The sequence below is a fragment of the Cyprinus carpio genome, chromosome A7, assembly GCF_018340385.1.
Source record: "Cyprinus carpio isolate SPL01 chromosome A7, ASM1834038v1, whole genome shotgun sequence".
In the NCBI taxonomy this organism is placed as follows: Eukaryota; Metazoa; Chordata; class Actinopteri; order Cypriniformes; family Cyprinidae; genus Cyprinus; species Cyprinus carpio.
The window spans coordinates 16511421-16535598 of record NC_056578.1 but is presented as its reverse complement, the minus strand read 5'-3'; the positions used below and the strand labels follow the sequence as shown (position 1 = coordinate 16535598).

At 36.0% G+C, this 24178-nt stretch overlaps 2 protein-coding genes across 4 annotated transcripts in view; both read right to left on the bottom strand.

Annotated features, from left to right (window-relative positions):
• LOC109111825 (tubby protein homolog) overlaps positions 1–467 on the bottom strand; it is an 86273-nt gene extending 85806 nt beyond the window's left edge. For 2 of the 3 annotated variants that reach the window (XM_042759975.1, XM_042759978.1), the window contains exon 1: positions 215–465. In XM_042759975.1, coding sequence (XP_042615909.1) covers positions 215–276 — 62 coding nt within the window. In that variant the 5' untranslated portion in view covers positions 277–465. Of the gene's footprint in view, positions 1–214 lie in introns of all 3 variants that reach the window. The other variant, XM_042759976.1, reaches the window with a different exon arrangement.
• Positions 468–5298: 4831 nt separating this feature from the next.
• LOC109061083 (RAS related 2) overlaps positions 5299–24178 on the bottom strand; it is a 39696-nt gene continuing 20816 nt past the window's right edge. The window contains 5 exon segments of the mRNA XM_042759974.1: positions 5299–7988; positions 9836–9954; positions 10450–10558; positions 12177–12279; positions 13397–13484. Coding sequence (XP_042615908.1) covers positions 7901–7988; positions 9836–9954; positions 10450–10558; positions 12177–12279; positions 13397–13484 — 507 coding nt within the window. The 3' untranslated portion in view covers positions 5299–7900.

Sequence of the window (24178 nt, the reverse complement as noted above, 5' to 3'; positions counted from 1 at the left end):
AAACCATCTGTTGTTCTTTCTCAAAAGAATCACGAACTTTGTACACAACTTCGGTCGTTAAAATCAGCGTCTTCTTTCCCCGAAATGAGCTGTTGGGTTAGTTTCGCCGCTAGCGTTTTTCCTCGCGACTTAATTTGATCATATCAATTATTTAACACGTACAGAAAAAAAAACGGATATTTACAGTCTGTTTAGAGAATAATGGCGTGCCTACCTGTCATAACTCCATCGACTGTATGACATGCTCTTATTGTTGCTCAGTCCGTCCATGGCCATCTGTGGACACAAATGCTCGATTAAACAGCGAAGCCGAGCCGTATAATATTGTTGGCGTCTTGTGTTAAATCCTCCGTCTTCACAGTGAACGTCCTCAGATGTTTCTGGTGTGGAGCTGGGAAGCCTTAGAAAACCGTTTGGTTGAGGGGTTTAAAATAGGTGGACTGAACCACTGCTGTGAGAGGGGAAATGTCAGTTGTTGTTTTCTTGAAGGAAACAACGTAGTCGTCAGTTGTATTTTTATTTTATTTATTTATTTATATTATTTTTATTATTTATTTTTGTGCCAATTACAGTGGGAACCTTTTAATTAAAATTAAAAGCAGCCAAATATTTGTTTTTCTCTAATTGTAGGATAGAAGTTAAAGGGTATTTGTTTCGAGCATCGATATTACAAATTAATTGTAATCGTAATTGATATATATATATATATAGAGAGAGAGAGAGAGAGAGAGAGAGAGAGATAGATAGATAGATAGATAGATAGATAGATAGATAGATAGATAGATAGATAGATAGATAGGCTATACATACACACACACACACACACGCAATTACACATAGTGAAGATTACAATTAACCCCCTTAACAAAACGAAGTATTATAATGATATAGTGATAATGCATCTTGTGCATTATGATGATGCAACATCCAATATATTATTTAGGGAAGTATAAGGGAAAATAAATTTAATGTGGAAAGCACAACCTCTAGCACAAAGGCCCCTGATGTAAACTTAGGCCAGCTGTCATCTGATTTTTACAGAATAGCTATGTAAAGTGACAACGGGCAGCGACCGGATAGGGCGTGTGCAGCGACTCGACAAAGTTCATTATATTTAGTCTTTTGCCTCAAAAATGTTTGTAGCTACTTAGCGGTAAGAAACTTGATTTGCTGTCAAGGCAACCAGTATTGAGAACGCCCACTAGCAACCTCATCACCAGCCCCCAAGAAGACAAAAGTCACTGCTAGTGGGAACGGGGCTTATTGGAGAAGTCCTCCTCAGACTTGACGCAGGTTGCCAGATTGACAACACAAACAAGGACGAGCGAACTTGATGTTGAATGAAATTAAATAGGCTGTTTTTTTCTCCCAACTGGCAACCCGGGGTGCCGAAATACAATTGGGTAAACTGGCAGTGGGCGGGTCTCACAAACCAAAACAAAGATCGACATTCCGGCCTGGAACGCACATTTTCAAAGGAGAATAACTGGCTGTAGCATTGTTTTTCAGATAAACAAGTATGTTAACGTACTGTAGCATGTTTCTTAAATATCTGCAAACATATTATGGTATTTTTATGCTTTAGTACAGTCAAAATCTCACATACAGCACCTTTAAGGCACATTCTGACTTCATAAAAACATCCACGCTTTTGTCGCATGCAGAGCGGGTGGTACAAAAGGGTTTTAAGCTACTATAAATCAGGCAAATTCACAGACCAGTATCGATGTGCTCATTTTTTTCTTCCCTATAATGATCCTTCATTGCCAGCAGGTGCTGGTGATTAATAAAGCATTCTTATTTGTGTGAACATGTCATAGCGATTCCACACAATGTGAATGGCACAACAAAATTTCAAAAATACATTTAGGCCTATCCCTTTTTTAGGCTTCTACGTTTGACAAGTACAGAGTGAAGAGACGGTTGACCCGTTATATGATTTCATGGATTGTTCATTTTAAGATTTATGAGTATTTAAGGTCTCCCTGCACAAAAAAAAGGTGTGCTAGATTTCACATACTGTACATCACTCTATTCCACATGAAGCAATTAAGAAACACAACCATCATTTGTTCATGCAACTTCAGCTTCATGGAATGAAAATTCTATCATGGTTTATTCATACTCAACTTGTTCCAATCCTCTATGAATTTATTTATTTTTCTGAACACACACACAAAAGATATGTGACCCTAGACCATAAAACCAGTCATAAGAAGCACGGATAAATTTGTAGCAATAGCCAAAAATACATTGTATGGGTCAAAATTATAGATTTTTCTTTTACACCAAAAATCACTAGGATATTAAGTAAATATCACGTTCCATGAAGATATTTTGTAAATTTTGTACTGTAAATATATAAAAAATTTATTATCATTAATAATATATTGCTAAGGACTTCATTTGAACAACTTTAAACGGGTCATATGATTTCATATGGTCACGATTTCAATTTTTCCTTTCTCTATAGAGTGTTACAAGCTCTTGGTGCATAAAAAAGATCTGTAAAGTTGCAAAGACTAAAGTCTCAAATCCAAAGAGATATTTTTTATGAAAGTTAAGAGTCAACCATGCCTACCTAAAAAATCTTTTTTTAACACGCCCCCATGTCTACATCATGATGTGGGAAGATTTGCATAACACCGCTCAAATGTTCACTCAAAGAAAGAAGGCATAACTTTTATTCTTGCTGTTACTGCCGCCGCCATGTCATGGAGACGCTGTGTGTTTCCTTGTGAAAGCGAAACTACTTAGTTTGGTCTTCCAAAAGAGAAATGTAGAAGCGCTTGTTGTTTGTCATTTCCAATCACAAATGCAGACATCAAAAGACGGCATTGTCATTATAATCAGTGATTATATCCCCACTGGATGCAACAAATGTCTTGTTTATAATGGGTTTTAATGTTTTTGTCTTGGCGCTACGGGACACACAGGGGAATAACATTTCCGTCACACGCTTGAGGTATTCAGCCAATCACAATGCACTGGATAGCTGACAAATCAGAGCACACCTCGGTTTCAGACCGATAAGCTTTGTAAAATTCAACACGTTTCCGAAAGGCAGGGCATAGGGGAGAAACAATAATGTACAGTATGTGGAAAATAATGTTTTTTTAACCTTAAACCACATAAACACATTTCATTACACCAAATACACAAAATAATGTTCTTTTTAGCAGCATCATATGACCCTTTTAAAGGCAATTGTCTCATTATTTAGATTTTTTTGCACCCTCTGATTCTAGATTTTCAAATAATTGTATCTCAGCCAAATATTGTCCTATCCTAATAAACCATTTATCAAGGAAACCTTATTTATTCAGCTTTCATTATGACTGGTTTTGTGGTCCAGGAACACATATTATGTTTGTAACCAAACAGGTACTGGTAGCCATTGACTTCCATAGTATTTAAACAAATACTATGGAAGTTAATGGTTACCACCAGCAACTGTTTGGTTACCAACATTTTTCGAAATATCTTCTTTGATTATCTTCTTTTGATTGTGAGTACATGATGACAAAATTTTTATGTGAACTATCCCTTTAAGTAGTCTCAAAATGATTTTGTATGGTTCCCTGATAGAACATTTAATTATAAGATATAAGCATAAACTTTTAAACCCCTATAAAATCTAAAAGCTCCACTCTTCAAAACAATGATAACCTGGTGTAATTTAAATGGTTTTATATCCCAATGAACATTAAATACCTATAAAAATACTTTCTAAAATCACGAAATAATATTTAAAGGAATGACACAGAATGGTTGAACTAGGTATTGCAGTCCAAATTCAAAATATTAGAGAGGGCTTTTTTCACCTGGTCCCTCCTCCTCAGACTTGAGAGGCACATGCAGGTTGCCAGATTGACAACACCAACAGGAACGAGTGCACTTGACTATGAATGAAATGAAATATGCTGTGTTTTCCGCCAACTGGCAACCCGGTTTGCTGAAATACAATTGGGTAAACTGGCAGTGGGTGGGTTTCACAAACCAAAACAACTACAGACATTCCGGCCCGGAATGCAGATTTTCAAAGGAGAATCACTGTTGCATTGTTTTTCAGATAAACAAGTATGTTAACTTAGAATGTTTCTTAAATATCTGCAAACATATTATGGTATTTTTTATGCTTTAGTAGAGTCAAAAACTTACATACAGCACCTTTAACATTTTTACTCTTCACATCAAGTCATGCAAAGCATGCTGGGAACTAGTTTTTAGGGCTACATCACTTTCCCTCCAATAGAGGCCATCGGAATTATTATTATTATTTTTTAAGTAGATTGTAGAACCTATTGGCACCAATGGTTTCTACAATCCACTTAGGCTTATGATGCTTTGGGGAAACTTAGTCCTGACCATTCAAGGCCTGTCTAAGAGTAAGCTTTAATAATAACTGTGCATTCAGATTTACAATCACTACAAAACAGACACATACAGCAACAACTCTATATTATAGCTGTCACTGTACTGATTTAATTTGACTACTTGACACTTTAATTGTATAACTGTATAACTCTTAAATCTGGAATATTCTCCAAAATGATATGACACCTTCCTCCTTCACAATGTTACCTAACACTTTTAAATCTCATGGAAGAATACAAAGCAGACACAATAAAAAGTTGCCCTACAGCTCATTACTGTATCGGCTGGAACACTGTCCAAGAAAAGTATCAAAGTTTTGCAAATCACAGGGGATATACTTAAAAACATCAAAATAATAATGTACTTGTCACTTGGTGACACTTGTTATCCAATGCCGACTTATAGGTGCTGTATGTAAGTTTTTGACTCTACCAAAGCATAAAAATACTATAATATGTTTACAGATATTTAAGAAACATGCTAAGTTAACATACTTGTTTATCTGAAAAACAATGCAACAGTCAGTTATTCTCCTTTGAAAATGTGCGTTTCGGGCCGGAATGTCGGTCTCTTATTGGGTTTGTGATCCCGCCCACTGCCAGTTTACCCAGTTGTATTTCAGCACCCCGGGTTGCCAGTTGCCGGAAAACACAGTGTATTTCATTTCATTCATCGGCAAGCGCACTCGTTCCTGTTGGTGTCATCAATCTGGCAACCTGCGTGTGCCTCAAGTCTGAGGAGGGGGGCGGGGTAAAAAAAAAAAAAAAAACAACCTCTCCAGTATTTTGAATTTGGACTGCAATACCTAGTTCAACCACTCGGTGTCAATCCTACATACAGCACCTTTAAAGAAGGAGAGTTATAATTTTGTGCAACATGTTGTACTGTGTTTCCTCAGTAAGGAAAAGCAAAAATAATGTATCACAGATAAATCATAGATTTTATTATAGCACCAGAGGCTACACAGGGGAGGGAAAGATGTGACAAATAAAACAGTGTGTATTAGATGTACACAGACTCTGGGAAGAAGAAGAGCCATGCACTTCTGTTCTTACTAGCTTTTGTTTTGTTCCATTTTGCTATTATCTGGTATAACGGACTAGGTTTAGGTTGGGATATGAACCTGAGCCATCACAAAAGGGCATCAGCTTGAAGCTTTGGCCCAGTGATCACTGGTAACAACTGGTGGACAACTGTTTGAATGGGTTAATGGCTTCAGTCCACCGAAAGCAGGAAATGACCACAGTTCAACATACATTGGCCTTTTTTTAGTTTAAAACAAACCGAGATAATTAAATACTCCTCTTTACATATACACATAGTTGTGCCGTGAGAGCATTTTCACTTACAAACATATAAAAATACTCATTAACTAGTCTGATAAGAAAATAATGTATAAAAGTATATAGTAAAAACATTTAATCATGTCCATTCAAAAGATCACTTCCATCTTTTTTCTTATATTACATGATGATAAAACACAAAAACTAAAAATCACATGATGCAATAGTTAGTATGAAGCCAGGAAGCAAATTATCACCTGTCAGTTGAGAAATACCAGATTTAAGTGTGAATGTCACAGTGACGTCAAACCATATAAAAAAATAAACTCTTGAGGGAATGTGGATGTCTGATGAATGAATTCTGTCTTTTGAAAAATCCAAAAAACAACAACTTGATTTTATCATGTATATCATGAAAAGATGCTTAAAAGATGCCTGTGATGTCAGCAGTTCAATTGTCCCCTTGAAAAGGAGTCCTCGTGCTGTTTCAGTCACTTAAATACATTTCCAAACCAATAAAAAAACTAAATCAGTGTAAAAGTGAATTGAAATACAAGGCCAGAAAAAAAGACAATTATTTCAGAGACTAATTCTCTGTGTCATCGATCTCGGTGGGGTACCTAGTAGAGAACAGACAGCCTATTGTGCACTACTGAATGAACTTTGTGAAAACACTGTAAATGGAGCAACCTGAGTCTGAAGATAGTCTGTAGAAATCTGAGCTGAGAGTCAAGAAGGCTTGAACAATCCAGCTACATGTAGAATACATTTCACAATCACAGAATGTAAAGGAAAAGTTCAACCAAAGATGAACATTCTCTTGTCCTTGATTTACTTTCTTCTGTGAAACACAAAATGAAATATTTTGAAATATGTTTTGTTCAAATAATGAAAAGCAATGGGGCTTAAAACAACAAATGATTTTCATTCCGACATATGATCAGCAAAGGACAAAAAAGAAGGAAGAAAAGAAGAATTAAGTATGAATATATAATAATAATAACAATAATAATGATTTAAAATATTATTTTTTGTTAATTATTAAAATGATAAACAATACAATTAATAAAGACATATATTACCTATATAAAACTGAAAAAGTATTTAATAACTATAATAGATTTAATTAACAGTAAAATTAACAATATTTATGGTTGTCATAATTTCTTTAAGTTAATTTTGCAGAAAACCACAAGAACACCTAAAAACTTTTTTTTTTTTTTTTTTTTTTACAAACTCAGAAATTGTTTCTCTTGCATTCATCCAGTTCAGGTCAGAAAATATCCATATAAATAAGAAAAAAATAAAAATAAATAAAAAAAACCCCTCCCTGTTCATTGTATGGACAACAAACAAAAAAAAAAGTGTTCCGCATACAAAAAGTGTTGGTTTGGGAAAGATGAGGGTGAATGAATTTTCATTTTTAGGTGAACTATCCCTTTAAAATAATCAAATCCATACATGCCAAGAAGCTTTACAATACAAACAAAAAAGACATCTTGAAGTTGGGAAACTGACTTCACTGCTGACAAAACTGGCATAATGTTAGAGGCTATCTATGTACATATCTGCGAGTGCATTATTGTTTTAATCCATGTCAAAACAAGCTTGTCAACCTCACACACGATACTCTGCGACTGAGTTTTGTCATTATAAAGGTGGTCTCAACTCACATGAATCTTCACTTATGTACAATCGCTGCTTAGCATATGGAAGTAAAAACAGATATGGCACGACACACACAAAGCTTCAGAACATAATCTCACTCCAGATCTTGTGAAAGATCAGGAACTAAAAGTCGTCTGCAATCCCAATGGTGTTTCGTTTAGTCTTTCGATCTCAGCAAAAGTACAAATGTCACAAGGCAAGAGAAAAAAAATCTTCAAAATACCAAAAAAGGTATCGTGTGTGTGTGTGTGTGTGTTTTATAGCAAATTTGTGAAGAAGTGAAGTTTAGTGTTGGGGCACGATTACCATATTCTAGGTCACACTGATGTCAGTACTCTAGTTGAAGGTAGAATGGTGAAATTGATCAAGATTTCGTCAGTTTGGTTCTTCTAGTAGTGAAGTCCTAGAGGCACAAATGCCCCTGATAAGGCTATGAGAGAGACTGCTGTTTTAAGGACATGCACATGTAGAAAGGCAGCGAGTTCATCCGCACAGGATGTGATGTCAGAAGGCAGGGTTGGGGGCAGGGACCGGTGACAGCAGCTGGAAGAGTGGTGGCAGTGAGAAGCCAATTAGACAATCACACAATGGCAGCCGCTCTTATCCTTCTCTTTGCGCGTGGGCTCCGGCGAGGGTGGGCACTCTTGCTCCTGGAACTTCCTGTGAGAGGAAGTGACAATCAGTCAAGACAAGTCACACTCAGTGTACAAATCTCTGAGCTTAAATTAAGATCTGCCGTTACGTGTCATACAAGACATATGGCTTCCAGCTGAACTGATTTCAATTTATTTAGTTGGTCTGTTACCTAAACTAATTGAAAGTGATATAATCTGTAATTGAAATAAGGCTGAAATAAAATGTAAATATAAAAACAAACAAAAAAACTTCAATTCAAATTAGAAATGTTCCTTTGGCAACTAACTGAAATTAATAAGTTAAAAAGTACTAAAATTACTAAAACTAAAACTGAAATTATAAAAATATCAAACTAATTAAAGCTAAATAGAAATATGAAAAACCTTAAACGTAAAATAAAATTGACAAAAGGACATAATAAATTACTAAAATGTAAATTAATATTAAAATGAAAATTGAAAATATAAACTAATAGTACCTATAAAATATCAAGCTATATAATTATATCAGAATAGCATACTAGCATACTAATCATACTCATACATAAGACTATAATGCTCAGTATGAATATTTAGTTTCATATGGAAAACCCAGATACTGTGTATAAAAGATACGGATATTGTATCTCACAGTGCAATATGCCTGATTTCATTTTTCATTTCTAGTATGACAAATAAATTAAAATGTCAGCAGTGATCTCTAAAAAATAATTGGCCTGCCAAAATGAAAGACATTTTTCCACATAAAATTGGATTAAAATAAATAAAATACTTCTGAGATGATAAGTAGACACTAATTGCTGTATGAAATACGCAACATAATGAGGTTATGTGAAAACATTGTAGTAGGGCTGCACGATTATGACAGAAATCATAATTGTCAATTATTCCCTTGAAATTGTAATTGCGATTATTAATCATGATTTACACTATTTATATTGAATTATGTTTATACCACTGTTTGAAGCAACTGCATGCCATATTTTTATATGAAAATAAATAAGCTGAAAAACTAGTGAAAAAAACTTTTATTGCTTCTCTATAGTATTAAGCCTGAAATGTCAACTACAATGGATTGGTTTCTTCTTTAAAAAAAAAAAAAAAAGTAAAACATATGCATGGTATTATAATGTTATACTAAAACAAAAATTAAATCAAATGGAAAAACCGTTAAGATAACCCGTAAAAAGAAAAAAACATCTTAAGCATGCAGAATAATGTAAGTGGACTTTGAACGATTAATTGTCGCTTTGAACGATTATGTAATTGTGGCATCTGTGATTGTAACCGTGATTAGGAATTCTATTAATTGTGCAGCGCTACATTGTCGCATACTACTGTTTAAAGTGTTTATCAGTGCTTAATGTGTACACATGTGTACATACATATTTTTAAATCAGTATGCAAGTGACCCATTCCAACCACAGCCTGCTGTTTGAGTGCTGCCACCATCTGGTGGCACAAAACACCACTGTATGACACACTAGCTGCGTTTACAAGGGAAGGGGCACTTTTAATTTTTTTTGTTTTTTGTTTTTTTTAAGTAATGTTAAGCAGCACAACAGTTCATGTGCTGGTCGTTGCCTAATTAGGACCCGAAATAGATAAATATCACGTATGCTTTTAAAACCAGTATGCGACAGCAGCGAGAAACTCTGTATATTCATGCACTGTGCACATGTCATAAGAGTAAATCCGATCAGAAGCTTGTGACATATAAACGCGCATATCAACCCAAACACTTTATTTAGCGTTCATGTAAACACTACGTTCAGATTTGTCAATCAGAATGAATTAATTCCGATGGAAGCAAAAAGTGTCCATGTAAACGCACCTACTCTCTCACACACACACACAGACACACACACTCACCTTATAACTCGGACCAGCTCGTGGAAAGCCTGGTCTACATTCATACGGATCTTAGCTGAGGCCTCCATGTATGTGACTTTGAGTTGTCGGGCGAGCTGCTGGCCCTCCTCCTGGGTCACCTGAAAAAGAAAACCCTCCTTAAATGAAATCCATTCAAACTTTCCTATCACAATTTTTACTTTTTGTTTGATATTACATAAAACAATATGTCTTATAAGTTGCCTTTGATAAAAGTAAAGACAAGTGATGAAATTAATTTACAACAAGCTGACGTTTTCTGACTCTAGGTGGCAATGTAACACAATCTGAGTGTATTTCTATGCACTCAGTAACCCCTTATATTTTATTACCATCTCTCTCCACCACAGACACACTCTCTGTGATACATTTCAGCCTTTCAGCTCATTGATTTTCAGGACTGAATTTCATCCACATTTAATTACCGTGACATTGTGCTCTTGAGTACCGTATATATGCATACTGTATATACATTTGTCATTTTATAACAGAAACTATAGATGGAATCTTTGCAATGGATACAATATACTGCCAAGTCATGATGGGTTGCAGTGAAGACAAAGAGTGTTAAAATGTTCATGATTCATGTCACTCACTTGTCTCTGTTGCTCAAGATCAGCTTTGTTACCCACTAGAATCATGGGAAATTCATCCCGGTCCTTCACTCTCAAGATCTGTCGTTGAAACTTGTAGATCTCTTCAAAGCTAAGGAAAACATGATGATGCATGGCAATTAAAAAGGTCCAAACAAACTAGCAAAGCAGCATTTTCTCTCACTCAGACACACACAGACACAAATACAAAAATAAAAACATCATAATTTATTTACCCACATGTAGCTCTAAATGTCATAAAATAATAAATGATACAATTTTCATTTTGGGGTAAACCCTATAAATTAATAAATAAAAACAATTTATAAAATTAAAATAAATATTTAAACACCCATCGTTTAATTAATCAATTAAATCAATCATTTGAAGTCAGTAAGAAAAGGCTGTCAGAAGACTGCTTTTTTATTTTTTATCAAAAATACAGTAAAACAGTGATTATAATATACTGATTTGCTGCTCTAAAACAAATTCATAATTATTACAAATGTTGAAAACAGTTGTGCTGAAAAATATATTTTTGTGAAAACCATTATGCATCTTCTCCAGGATCAGTTGATGAATAAAAAGTTCAAAAGAACAGCATTTATTTAAAATAAATACATATTTTTGTAACCATGTAAAAGTATTTAATATAATTTTTGACAAATATAATGCACTCTTACTGAATAGAAGTATTAATTTCTTTAAAAAAAACATCTTAACTTACATCCCAAACTTACATAGTATGTAGTGGTTTTAAAAAATATGCGTTTACATTATTTAACTAAAATACTGAAAGTAGTGTTATAAGTTCTTTTTTTTTTTTTTATTGAAATTTAAAGTTAAGACAAAAAGACTCGTTCTCGTTGTCAAAAAATACTATAAATGAACTAGACTAGTGTTTTTTTTTCCTGCTAAGACACCTGGTGTGTCAACTTGAGGGGAACCTAGTGAGGACATTTTCAGAAATGATGAAATGAAAGTACACACATTCACCCACAAAGCAGAGCTCGTCCTCTCCACAAAACCTAAAAGGAATGCAAGCCCACCCTTCCAGCTGATGAGCAGCTATCTCTCTGTTTTGGGCCACAGAACTGCATTACAGTACACAGGATGACATGAGGTCGCACGGTTCTCATGCCGCTGCTATAAACTTTCCAGTAACACTGTAAGACAGCTAGAAGCCGGCATATTGAGAACAGCGTGTGTAGTCTGGGGAGGGAAGGACACTGATATGAGGTCTCTGTTGATTCTAACAGTTTGAGTCGTTTAAATGTCATGCAGGAGGAGGAAATGCTTGTCATGGACTCTGGAGAGATTGTGAGAGAGAGTGTGTGTTCAGAGAGGCCTGTGCCATCGGCTCCGAGCAGGGTAATGTAAACGAAGGAAGGAAAGACTGCGTTAACCGCATAAACACAAAGTGGAAAGGACCCCAAGAGGGCACAAACGCTCACAAACCGTCTGATCACACACCGCATTCCTCGAGAACCTACACTGCAATGTGTGTGAGATTTGCATGTGCTGGCTTTCAACGAGACAAAACCAGGGGTGTAAATTAGCCCACTTCTAATTTGACAGTTACAGAAAATGTAAATGAGTGCATGGAGGAGGGGCATTCATAAAACTGGAAAGACAAAAACAGAATGAAAGTGAAACTGAGACAGACAATGTAGGGGAAAGGGGAAGAAAGAGAGAAAGTTGAGAGAAAACGTGAGTGGGACGTTGCTCACCTTTACCTTTCAGTGACAGAGAAGACGAGAAGGAAGCCCTCCCCTGTCCTCATGTATTGTTCTCTCATGGCTCCAAACTCTTCCTGTCCTGCTGTATCCAGGACTAACAAACACAGAACAGCCATTAGTCACCCACTGACTGCACACACTCACTTTAGCCACATCAGCACTATAGGTTTGACTACAACTGTATCTAAATTAAATGATTTTTTTTTTTTTTTTTCAAATTTCCTTATTTATAGGCCTAACAGGAGTTCTGTGTTGTGTATCTATGGCAACAGTTAGGAAAGATAAGTGTATTTACTAACAGCAGGCTGAATGATGTCTGTATGAAGTCGGCTCCCTTCTTTAACTCACAACAGCCTTAAGTAATGCCTGTAATCACATGCCTCATTTGTGTTTTCAGTGATCAGATCACATTAAAGTCGGCACCAAATAAAAATTCACCAAATACAAAATTCAAGATTTTTTTTTGTCGGTTATGACAGTCTCACAAAATCTTGTGTCGTGAACAAGAAACATATCAGAGTACACATCTTTAACGACATGCGTGCTGTCATCGATACGGCGGGACTAGACAGAAGGTGCCATGAGCGTAAACAAACAGTGTGTTTTGCCCTGTCTTGTCGCCAAAATCAGGCTACAATCGTGTAGTCTAAACCGGGCTTTATTTTGAACAATGCATGTTTCATTTTTTGACGTTTTGTTTGACCTCGTAATTTTTAATCAGGATGTAATAACTCGATTTTCCAGTAAAGTGGCCGACTTCTTTCTTGTGGCATATGCTGGACTTCTCCAATCATTTGTTTTGCCTAAGCTCCACTTCTGCATGCTCGCATTCACCCGTCTCTGAATTTAAGTGCAACGCCCCCATCTTTTACACTCAGATATACATCACAATATAGAAGATCACATTCTGCTGTTGTATGATTGTATCTGTTTGATTCAAAGGCCCTCTGCTGTCTAACACAATATTCAAATGCCTGTATGTTCTTCAAGAACTATATGTTCTTCAATAATAACTATAGTTTTTGGAGGGAAAGTGTTTTTTATCATTTTAATTAAGATTACAGTTAGATTATTTTAATATAATAATAATAATTATTATTATATTAAATTATAATATTATTAAGTATTTCAAGCCTTTCTTTTTTGTTTACCTACATTCTGTGTGATTTGTTTGACAATCAGATTCCTTCATCCATCAGCGGCATACTTACTGTCCAGCCGTGCAGGCCTCTCGTCAATCACACACTGTTTTGTGTAGGAGTCTTCAATCGTAGGGTCATAGTCAGTGACGAAGTATGACTAAACACAAATAGAGAGAGAATATAAACATAAGAAAGGTCAATATCACATAAAAAATGCTGTATTAGGAGGTGGGAAGGTATCAAGAAGACACATCCAATATCTGTGACATCCTGTATACTAAAATGCTTTGATCTCTTTGGATTTTGATAAATTAGATGTCTCGTTAACAGCTGACAATATCCCAGAATCCTTTGCACGTGGTTTGACAGATGGTTGAGAGGAATAAAAATGGCTTCTGACTTAGAAATGACCCAGAAATTAGCATTGTAGTCTCTAAATATTTGCTTGTTTATATCTAAAGCTCACTTGAATTCATTTTAGATCATCAGACGTGATGTTATTGTGCTCTGGAAGCCCGTCTGAAACCAGTTTCCCTTTTGAGGAACTTTCGTACACAAACATCATAAAAAGCATCACTAACTTCATCTTTGAGGGATCTACACGCATAAAGAGCATTTGTTTTGAAAGCTATGCTAAATGAGAGCTTAGACTCAAAACACAGCCCAACAGACAAACTCTTCTATCTCTTTCGAAAGATAAAAAAAAGACGTCCGCCCTTGTGTGTACACTCAAAACACTGACTTCACGTCAACATTATCTGAGCAGCCCTCCGTTTTGGGTCGATAATTATGGTTAATTAACCGCAAACTTTTCTGTTTCCACAGGCTATATTTCTATGCTAATCTAAACATGCTATCAGTTTGTAGGAGAAGGGGGAGTTCTAAGGAAGCATTTTTCACATTTTCCCCATGTTTCGTGTGCCTCTCCTCCCAGGAGGCTGTTTAAGTGACGACAGCTGAATGTTATGTTCGGGCTTGTCTCTGTGTCAACTGAACACATGCTCATGCTCACACACAAACACACTATGCCCATCAGTAGCTTCCTATTATAAGTTTGAATATTGACGGTCCTGTAACCACTGGACTAGTAATCTGTTTTTAGTAGCGAAATGAGAAGCACTCCAAAAATGAGAGTAGAGTTCAGCTTTGTTCTCTTTTCCGCATCAACCATTCACTGAGGATGGTTTTAACTTCTGAAAGAGAATACAAGCTTAAACTGTAAAAATCTAATTAAGAATTTTTCAACTAATGTATCCTGTGTAAACTGTATTACCAGTTAAAGGTGAACAATTATCCGCGGTGCTATTATGTAGTATAAGTGTATTATCAGGTCCTCAAATCAGCATTTCTGATCAATTTTGAAAAGTTGTTCAACTTAACTTTTGATAACAGTGATACATTTTTTTCAGGATTTTTCAGGATACTTTGATAAATAGACAGTTCAAAATCAATTCAATTTAATGAATTCTTGATGAAGAAAAGTATTATGCTAATTTCTTAAAAAAAAAAAAAATTACTGACCCCTTAAAACAAGCAGAAAAAGCAGCATAATAAACTAGATAATTCACACTCAATATTCAGGATAAATTCTCTGAAGGTGCATTCTCTGTAATTTTGACTCTCAGGTAAATGCATCTAATTTTTAAGCTGCTGTAAAAAATCTGAATTTCAGAACTGTAAAGAAAAAAAAAATTGAATTCTAAAAATAATAATTTCCCCCAAAAGTTTTCCTAAATACTTTTTTGCTGTCTGAAGCTATTAAAAAAAAAAAAATTAAATGAATAAATAAATACCAACAGGAATTCCCAACCCAAATTCATGCCAAGATTGCTGATTGGCTCATGCAGGCTGTGGTCAGATTCTCTGGCTGTCACAGAGACATGTGATAACTGTCAGGTAATACAGACATTTGCCTGTTTGCTGATCCAAAAACGCTGTAAGCGGAACATGATTATTTGCAGTATACTGCTACTTTTAAAGTGCAGGCAAAGTACATTTGCAAACGTTTCTGAAAGTGAGCAAATGAAGCATGCATGTTGCAGTTTGTGTGTTGACATGAAGCTTGTAAACCCTCGCTCTTTTTTCTTGACATCAGTCATCCTTTCACACAGTGACTCCGCTGTATGCACTGCGTGCAAGACTCCATCACGTCCACTTTCCACTGTTCAATAATTCATCAGCAGTGCTGCATATGAAGTCGACTTCATCGCTCACTCGTCGCAGTGTGGATACAGAAAGAGAGAGAATACCAAACAAACACAAAATATTTTAAGCACTGCACCTTTCACTGAACTCACACAAGTTCAAATACACTCGTAAACAAAAGAACAAGACACTTGATTGTGTGATAAAGCTACAACCGATTGAGAGTGAAAGTCACACTTTAGTTTGATGAGTAAGTGTGAAGGAGCTGAAAAACATTAGTCTGCACGTGATCAGTCCAAACCTTTAGTCATGATGCAACATGGGAGCTCACACATTCCACAGAGTTTCCTGCAGAGCAACACCTATCAAACTGACAGCATGTCTTTGTCCTCATAATGACCACACACACAAACACACAAACACTTACCTATACCCCTTTCAAACATTTGGGATCAGTTCAATTTTTTTTGTGTCTTATGCTTACAAAAACTGCATTTTTTTTTAAATCAAAAATACAGTAAAAACAGTAATATTGTGAAATATTATTAGAATTTGAGATATCAGTTTTCTATTTTAATATATTTTAAAATGTAATTTATTCCTGTGATGGCAAAGCTGAATTTTCAGCAGCCATTACATTAGTCTTCTGTGTCAGATGATCCTTAAGAAATCATTTTATTATACTGTTTTGGTGCTCAAGAAGCATTTCATTTCGTTATCAATGTTGAAATCAGGTGTGCTGCTTAATTTCTGATACTTTTTTATATTGTGACACTTTTTTGCAGATTTTTTTTTCTTTACTTTTAGAATTTTAATGCACACTGTACTTGCTGAATAAAAATATATATAAAAAAAAATCGTACTTACCCCAAAATTTTAATGTTATTATAGTTATTTAAAAAAGGGCATTATATATACATTTAAACTAATTTGTAGAATTTTTCTTTTAATGTTTTTTCCTATAATTTTTATAAATATTTTCCAGAATTTTAATATCAGTACATTCCTAATTTACATCATTTAATTTATTACAGTTATTATCTGTAACAATAGCTCAAAATACCAATTACAAGAACTTTTAGAGTAAAAACACGTACGATTTTAAGGATAAAATACACAGTATAGAAAAACTACATTTACTTCAATTATTTTTTGTAAATCCCTTGATTGCCACCAAAAGAAGGTTGTAAAAAAAAAAAAAAACAACAAAAAAAAAAACCTTGAACTATTTAGCCAAGCTGTACCAGTGCAGGAGATCCCAATATATAAACACTTCAGTCATCAATCGTTCAGCAATTTTTAAGTGGCCTCCAAACTCCCTAAAGGCCTTATAAATGCTCTCTTGCCAAGGTATACCAATTAAAGAGTGCTAGCCAGAGTTTCCAACGGTGTCATACAAGTCTCGACTGCCATAAAGGGTGATCCAAGCTACCTGACGTAAAGCATTCTGGGAGAAGAGAGGAAAAGGCCCAACCCAGCGAGTTGAAACCAACAAGGCTCCTCCAATATTTTGCCTATAGGAAGGAAACTCCACCTACAGGGCCAGCAGCCAGCAAAGCACAGTCTTCTGGGTGGTGATGATTTCACAAAAGAGATATTCCCATTCCGCCCACCCTCCCACCGCGTACATGGACACTCTTTTCCAGTCCAGTCATTTCTCTTTCTTTCTGCTTTTCAACACCCACCTATACCTCCATCCATTCATGTATCCTCTATCCAGCAGTGTTGGGCGATATGCTCCATAGTCGTATTGTCCTATCGTCAGCCAGTGAGATCGCCGATACACCATATTATCATGCTAATTTATTTAATTATTAACTTAGTTTCATAGCTGGAGAGTGAACCATCTCCAGGGTAAGCCTAAAATCAATCAGATCATTATTGCAGATGAATCGCCTTTGATAATGAACGCGATATTGCGTAGCTTGTCAGTGATCTACGGCTCTGTCTATTAAATGCCGCTCCATTTGAAAGCAGGTGATGGCGATTTAGCGGTAATCACGGAACCAGATTTACTGACTAGATGCGCATGATCATATCGTTAGATATATCGCCCAGCCCTAGTGTGAATGAACCACAATCAAACGATCCCGGGACAAATCATGGGAGACATTATGTGTGCAGTACCGTGTATTTTCCAGAATTTCTGTGTGAAAGAGGCTTTAGTGCAATCTATTAACTACACATTATACCTTTTTTGTCGAGTAGTCAATATGGATGTAATGTCAATATTTTAAATATGACTGAATTTGTATTTAACATGATAACAATTTAATAAAAACATTGTAAGTTACTAATTATAATGCTAACATTTCCTCAGCGGGAGTTTATGCATTTTAAAAAAACACGATCAGTGAAGCTATCTACACTATATGATGAACATATCTCTTATACTTACGTCACATGGACATTTGCACTTTGTTGTCTATGATGGGTATTTGCTAGAGAGCAGAATTCAGTCAGCAAGTGCACAATGAACAACAAAACTCTGGTGTTTCAGAGACGACTAATCTGAACGCCTCTGATTGGCCACTGCGTTCATAAACTCAACAGAATTGTGTGATTGGTTATTATGCACAACACTGTAAAAATGCGTAAAAAGAAATATGATGGAACATTTAAGCCCTAATATTAATTAGATAATAATAGATAATTATAATAGTATAGGGCTGCAACTAACGATTATTTTGATAATCGATTAATCGGTCGATTATTTTTACGATTAATCGATGAATCGGTTTATGTACTTATATTTTAGTTTTGCCAATTTTTTCCCCCAAGTAAATTATTAACAAAGGGTCTTTTATCATTCAACATAGACCTTTTAGAGATTTAACCATTTTGCATGGTCATATCCTCATCAAAAACATACCTGGAGTTGTGTTTTATTATGTGTTAGTTATCCTTTGTCAAACTCTTCTGCAATCAAAACACTGACCCATACATACTCTAGCAAATTTCACAAGAAGATTTCAAATAATGTTTTCACCATGGCAGTCCTTAGGGCTCCTATAGTAGTTTTACATCCCGAACAAAGCTTATTAAGGAATCTTTCAGAACATATTATCATGAAGAATAAGAATAAAACAGAATTAAAATTGCAGTAAATTGCATTTTATTATTTTTTTCCTGTAAACACACAGCTTATACCTGGGAAACAGCTTTATAGCTTATGCTGTGAAATTGTAAACAATCCTTCCAATAAAGTGCCAATGGCATGAAACCTGAATGGAACTCACATTTTAAAGTAAAATTGAAAGTAAAATCCACCAGAAGGTTGTCCAGAAAAAAAATTGGACACACACAAAAAACCAGCTGTGTGAAAAAGAGCAGTGAATACTTAGAAAAAAGTGCATTTCAAATACATTTAAACATTAACCTCTCTCATTCAGTCATAATTAGGCTGCAAGACTGAATTATGAACTGGTAAACGACAAAGCTTTAAATGTTAATTGTTAAAAAGCAATGTTATCAGCTTTTACGACTAAACATTTGCAAACATTGTACTGCAGAATCTACACAAATAAAAGTCTTTGCACACTGTGATTTTCATCGGATTTAAATATGTAGTGGTCCTTATAACAGTGCAAAATTCAAAAATGTAATAAAGCGATAAAATGTTAACAAAACAGCTTATGCCTGAACTGACAGGAATTCGACTACCTGTGGGAAATGAGGCAGAACCACTATTCACTCATTATTTGAGAAAAACTTTGCATTGCAGTGCAAAAAGGTCAACATGTCCCAAATGTTCAGGGCTTAACAGTTAGGCTGCTCTCTTTTTTGCTCCCACACTTTGGATGACTTCGGCCGATTAGTTTTATCTTCCGCTTTTTTCTTTTTCTTACTAACTCGAGCTTACTCCACTGCCGCCTGCCTCATCCATCACGCTGAATGCTGCAGAGACGCTGTGCGGGAAGCACGTGACATAAAACGAGGCCAGCTATTGGCTATTCGCTGCTTCTCCTGCTGTACTGGCTGAGTAAAACCTCCGGTGGCTCATTACTGCCACACTTTGGTCACCGCAGATTTAAAATATGCACGAAATGAGCCGCTTACGGCAAATAAAAAATATTTAGCAACGAATCGATTACTAAATTAGTTGACAACTATTTTAATAATCGATTTTAATCGATTAAATCGATTAGTTGTTTCAGCTCTATAATAGTATTATAGATAATAATACTAGCCTGAAAATAATAACAATAATAATAATAATAATCATCTTGTTATTGTCAAAGGCATCAGCCACTGGCAATATCTCTAACTACTGTCGATACACAATACTATCATCTATCGGCACAACCCTACTATCCAGGGCTGATGGCAAGGGGGGCAATTGCAGGCTCCCCCACCAAACGAGTTACTGTGTTCCCCTCTTCTCTTCCTCTCCCTTCCTTGCTGAATGTGACTGATTTCAAAAGTGAAAGGGAGAAAAACAGCACACATACGATTTCCTTGAGTTCAGCAACTGCACAAGATCTTAGATTGCATGCTTCCCACCCGGTACAACCCCCCAGAAATATAAATGCCAAGATGTAGGTGCCCTGCCGCCGGCTCTGCCTGTATCCTGTCAATTCATACCTTTAAACAATAAGTGCTAGTTTGCACAGAAAAAAAATGGAGCCAATGCAAAGAACAGCAGTCAGACTGAGGAGCTTGTAGTCTTACAGCAATACAAGAGATGGGTATCTGTAACGGTCTAAAAATATAAATGCAAACATAAAAAAAAAATGAGTGGGTGCACACCAAACTACACTTCGCCTTCACCATTCCACCCACGTCCTTACCAAAGACGCCTCCACACATTGATCCATCTGACATGTTTCCTGAGCATCAAATCTGCATATTAAAATTATTTCATGTTTTTAGTATCATGTGACACAGAAGACTAGAGTAATGGCTGAACAAAATTCAGCTGTGCCATCCCATTTCATTATAAAATATATTAAAATAGAAAAAAAGTTATCTTCAATTGTATTTTGTTTGTTTTTACTGTATTTTTGATCAAATAAATGCAGCCTTGGTAGGCATAAGAGACATATGTACAATGAAAACATTAAAAATATACCAACCTTGGGTTCTCACTGTGTGTGTGTGTGTGTGTGTGTGTGTGTGTGTGTGTGTGTGTGTGTGTGTGTGTGTGTGTGTGTGTGTGTGTGTGTGCTCATATGTATATACAAATACGTGGAGTAAGGGAGTGTGTGTTTAGATGACAGGTGTATGGCTCGGAGTTCTGCTTCTTTAATTAAAGCCAGGCTTTCGTTATGCAGCCAAATCACATCCACCTCGAGGGCATCATGCCATGCCTTAAACAGAAGCACCCACTCTTTTACATTCATGCATCCAAAGTGACCCTACATGTGCTGGAAGTAAAAAAAATGAAGTAAGGCACTTCTCGCTTGAAATAGTTAACCCTGTGTCATTCAAAACCCCGGGCAAACAGAATCCTAGGTTATCTTGCTTCATGTTTCACACTGCTCATAATTTACCCGGGGTTTACAATTAATCCTGGGTATTCATTCGCAGATGTTTCATACTGTACAATTCCTAGAACAACAATTACCAACAATTATGGACTCAAATTGCCATTCACAGGGTGTCTACAGATATAAACAATTCAAATTTAAGACTTTAAGACTTTAAAGTTTTTATTAGTATTTATTATTACAAAAAAAAAAGTGAACTTTTTATATCAGCAAACAGTATCACATATAAAATATCCCCAAAAGCACAGCATCACCAAGATTTTTGGTGGAGTAAACTATTTATCATGAAGCAATATTTTCATCAGTGTCCTATCAGCTTTTACATACTTAATCTGCATGTTTTTAATATTTACCCCAGGATGTTATTTACCTTTATAAAGGGCAAATTTAATGTAACATTTGCAATCGTGAAAATATTCTGCAAAACAGCCCCCTTGTCAAGGTATGTTACTTAACTACATCATGTTATAAATAAACTAAACATTTTGAATTTGTACCTCAGTATGTTTGTTCTCTGAGTTTCTTTGTGTGTGCCATTATGCTCATTTGTTTTGATTTGTCCATAAAAGTCTCTCACAAAGACAGACAGCACTATCCTCAACAGCGCAACATCCATTATCCATTATCAATCACATGACAAACCGCAGTTCGCCAAGTTTTTTCCTGATTCCCTGAAGCCACTGTCCCTCATCAGGCCATGTTTGCAGCTCTCTCCTGTATACCAGTAAAGCAAATAAACCATGTTGATCAACATGTAACCAACAAACTCCACATTTAGGGCCCTATGATTTCCGCGATGCAGAAAACGCGGAAGGAATCGCGGAATTCATATTTTACTACACACACTGAAGCACACGTGACGCTCGCAGTGATTTCAGCGTCTGCCATCTCACTAAATGAGGACGTAAACACATGAACAACATCTCCAGAACTGCTGTGAGAGTTCCGAGAGACCGTTTGATTTGACTAAAACAAGCATCATATCACATACACAGAACTGTAAAGGTATTCACGGCAACCCGTCAAAATAAAAGTCTGGTTTGATTAGAAGACATGCCTATTAATATTTTTCAGTATAATGGACATAGCCCACTACTTCTACTAAAATAAAACAAACATTATTTTTTTAAGGAATAATCACACAACATTTCTTCCATGTTTTAATTTTAATAGTAAATCCCCTTTGTTTGCCAAAAAATAAAGTTTGCTTAATTTTAAATAATTTAAAGATAAATGAAATTAATGTTTTATGCCTTCATCTGATAACCAGAAAAATGTAAATACACAACACAGAATTTCTGAGGGGGAAAAAAAATCCTAAGGCTACTTTGAGAATTTTTTTTATAAATTAAGTTGTTTTATGCATTCAAATAATTAGACATGCTAAAACACAGAATTTGGGAACAATAAAAAATTTGGTGAGAAAAAATAAAACATTTCATACGGCCCTAAACATGTAATTTTTGTTAAACTTTTATTAAATTATTGTGAAAATGTATAAGTTTCATGATTTTAATTAATTAGATGTGTTTTTAGATTGATAAACTTTAAATGTAACTATTAAAAAGGAGTCAAGAAAAATTCAAATGGAAAAAAATAGAATCCAGAAAAATTAAAACGGAAAAAACGGAATTTGGAAAAAAATAAAACGTAATTTAGGAAAAAATTAAACAGATTTTATAGGGCTCTACTCATTCAACTTTTACCATGACGACTTTCAGAGGTCTTCACACTGCTGGCTGACCTCCACACAGGCTAGTAGATGAGCTTGGCCTTTGGCAGCTGTCAGTAATCACGGGCAAATAGCTGTGATAGAAAGGTTAAGATGAAGCAGATGGACTGTGGTGTGGTGTCCACACCGTGAGTTCAGGGCCTCCATTTCCCTCTTGTTCAGTACAGACTGACTAGCACACAAAAGAGCCTCCATTTCCTGGGGAAACGCCTATTTTTCCCATGAGCTCATGCAACAGCCAAAAATTTAATTCAATAATAACAACATGAACAAGAACAAGGAGTGTATAGGGAGTAACTGTGTTTGAATTGAATTTTTACTGCTCACATTTTTTGTAACCAATCAAATGGTCTGATGCTCATCCGAAACCTGTGGGACACAGTATACTTCCTGTTGACATCATGTGTTTCATCCAAGCAAATGCATTTCCATGCATTTTCTCATCACATGAACTGCAGCTGGAGGCTTGAAGCTGCAGAACCAACAAGAAGACACACGACTCTTTATTTCCATATGCAATCAAGAATTCCAGCACGGTCGTTGATCGTTCCCAGCAGTGGTCTGAGCAAATCATCTGAAAGGCCTGGAAACTCCTCAGAGCAGCTGGTCAGGCATGGAAACCTCCATCTGTGGGTGTAGGAGTCTACAGGTGTCCTGTTAAAAAGTATAAACTAGCATAACAAAGACACACAAAACCACATAAACAGACCATGGGGAAGTCCAAACCATCATCGATGTGTGTGTAGGACACCTGTGAATAGTTTTTGAAGAGGAGCTTCATAAACCTCAAACAGTTCAATGGAGCCTGTTGATGGCTTTGCCACCAAGAGGAGCATCCCTGCAGAGTTTAAAAGAACAGAGAGCTGACCAATAGTTTCAGGCCTTTAATCGTGTTGCAAAAGATCAGCGTGGTCTAAGCGCTCTGTTTGAACTCTCCAGGGGGTCCTATAAAGACACACGACCAGCAACCGCACCACTCGACACACTCAAAGAGCTCATTTCACACAGCTGGCCTTTAATCAACGACTGACCATTCTGCGTCATGGTCTATAGTTTGCCACAATTTGGAGAACTGGTTTCCAGTTGTGTAACACACTTCCTTGTCACCTGCGTAGATGGCTTTGTTCTAAATCACACCAAAACAAGCAAAAGCACAGCATCACATATCAAGCAGAAACAATCTCAGCCTCCCCGTAAGCTCCAGCTCCAGAGTTTAGCCACTAATGTTGCTAGGCTGCCACTGTGGCCTCTGATTTTTTGTTGTGAAAGGAAAAACAGACTTTTTGTTTCGGCTGGCATCAGACCCTGAATGCTGGGACTACGGTATTCTCTTTTTAGTGGTGTGGCAAGCTAAAATGGAGCACCCTTCAGTTGGCTGGCCAAGAAAACCAATCAGTCATGGACCACAGTTAAAATTAACTATTTGACCTCATTCATCACAAGTGACTCCACTAATGCAGTAAAACTATCCTATGCATGAGCTCA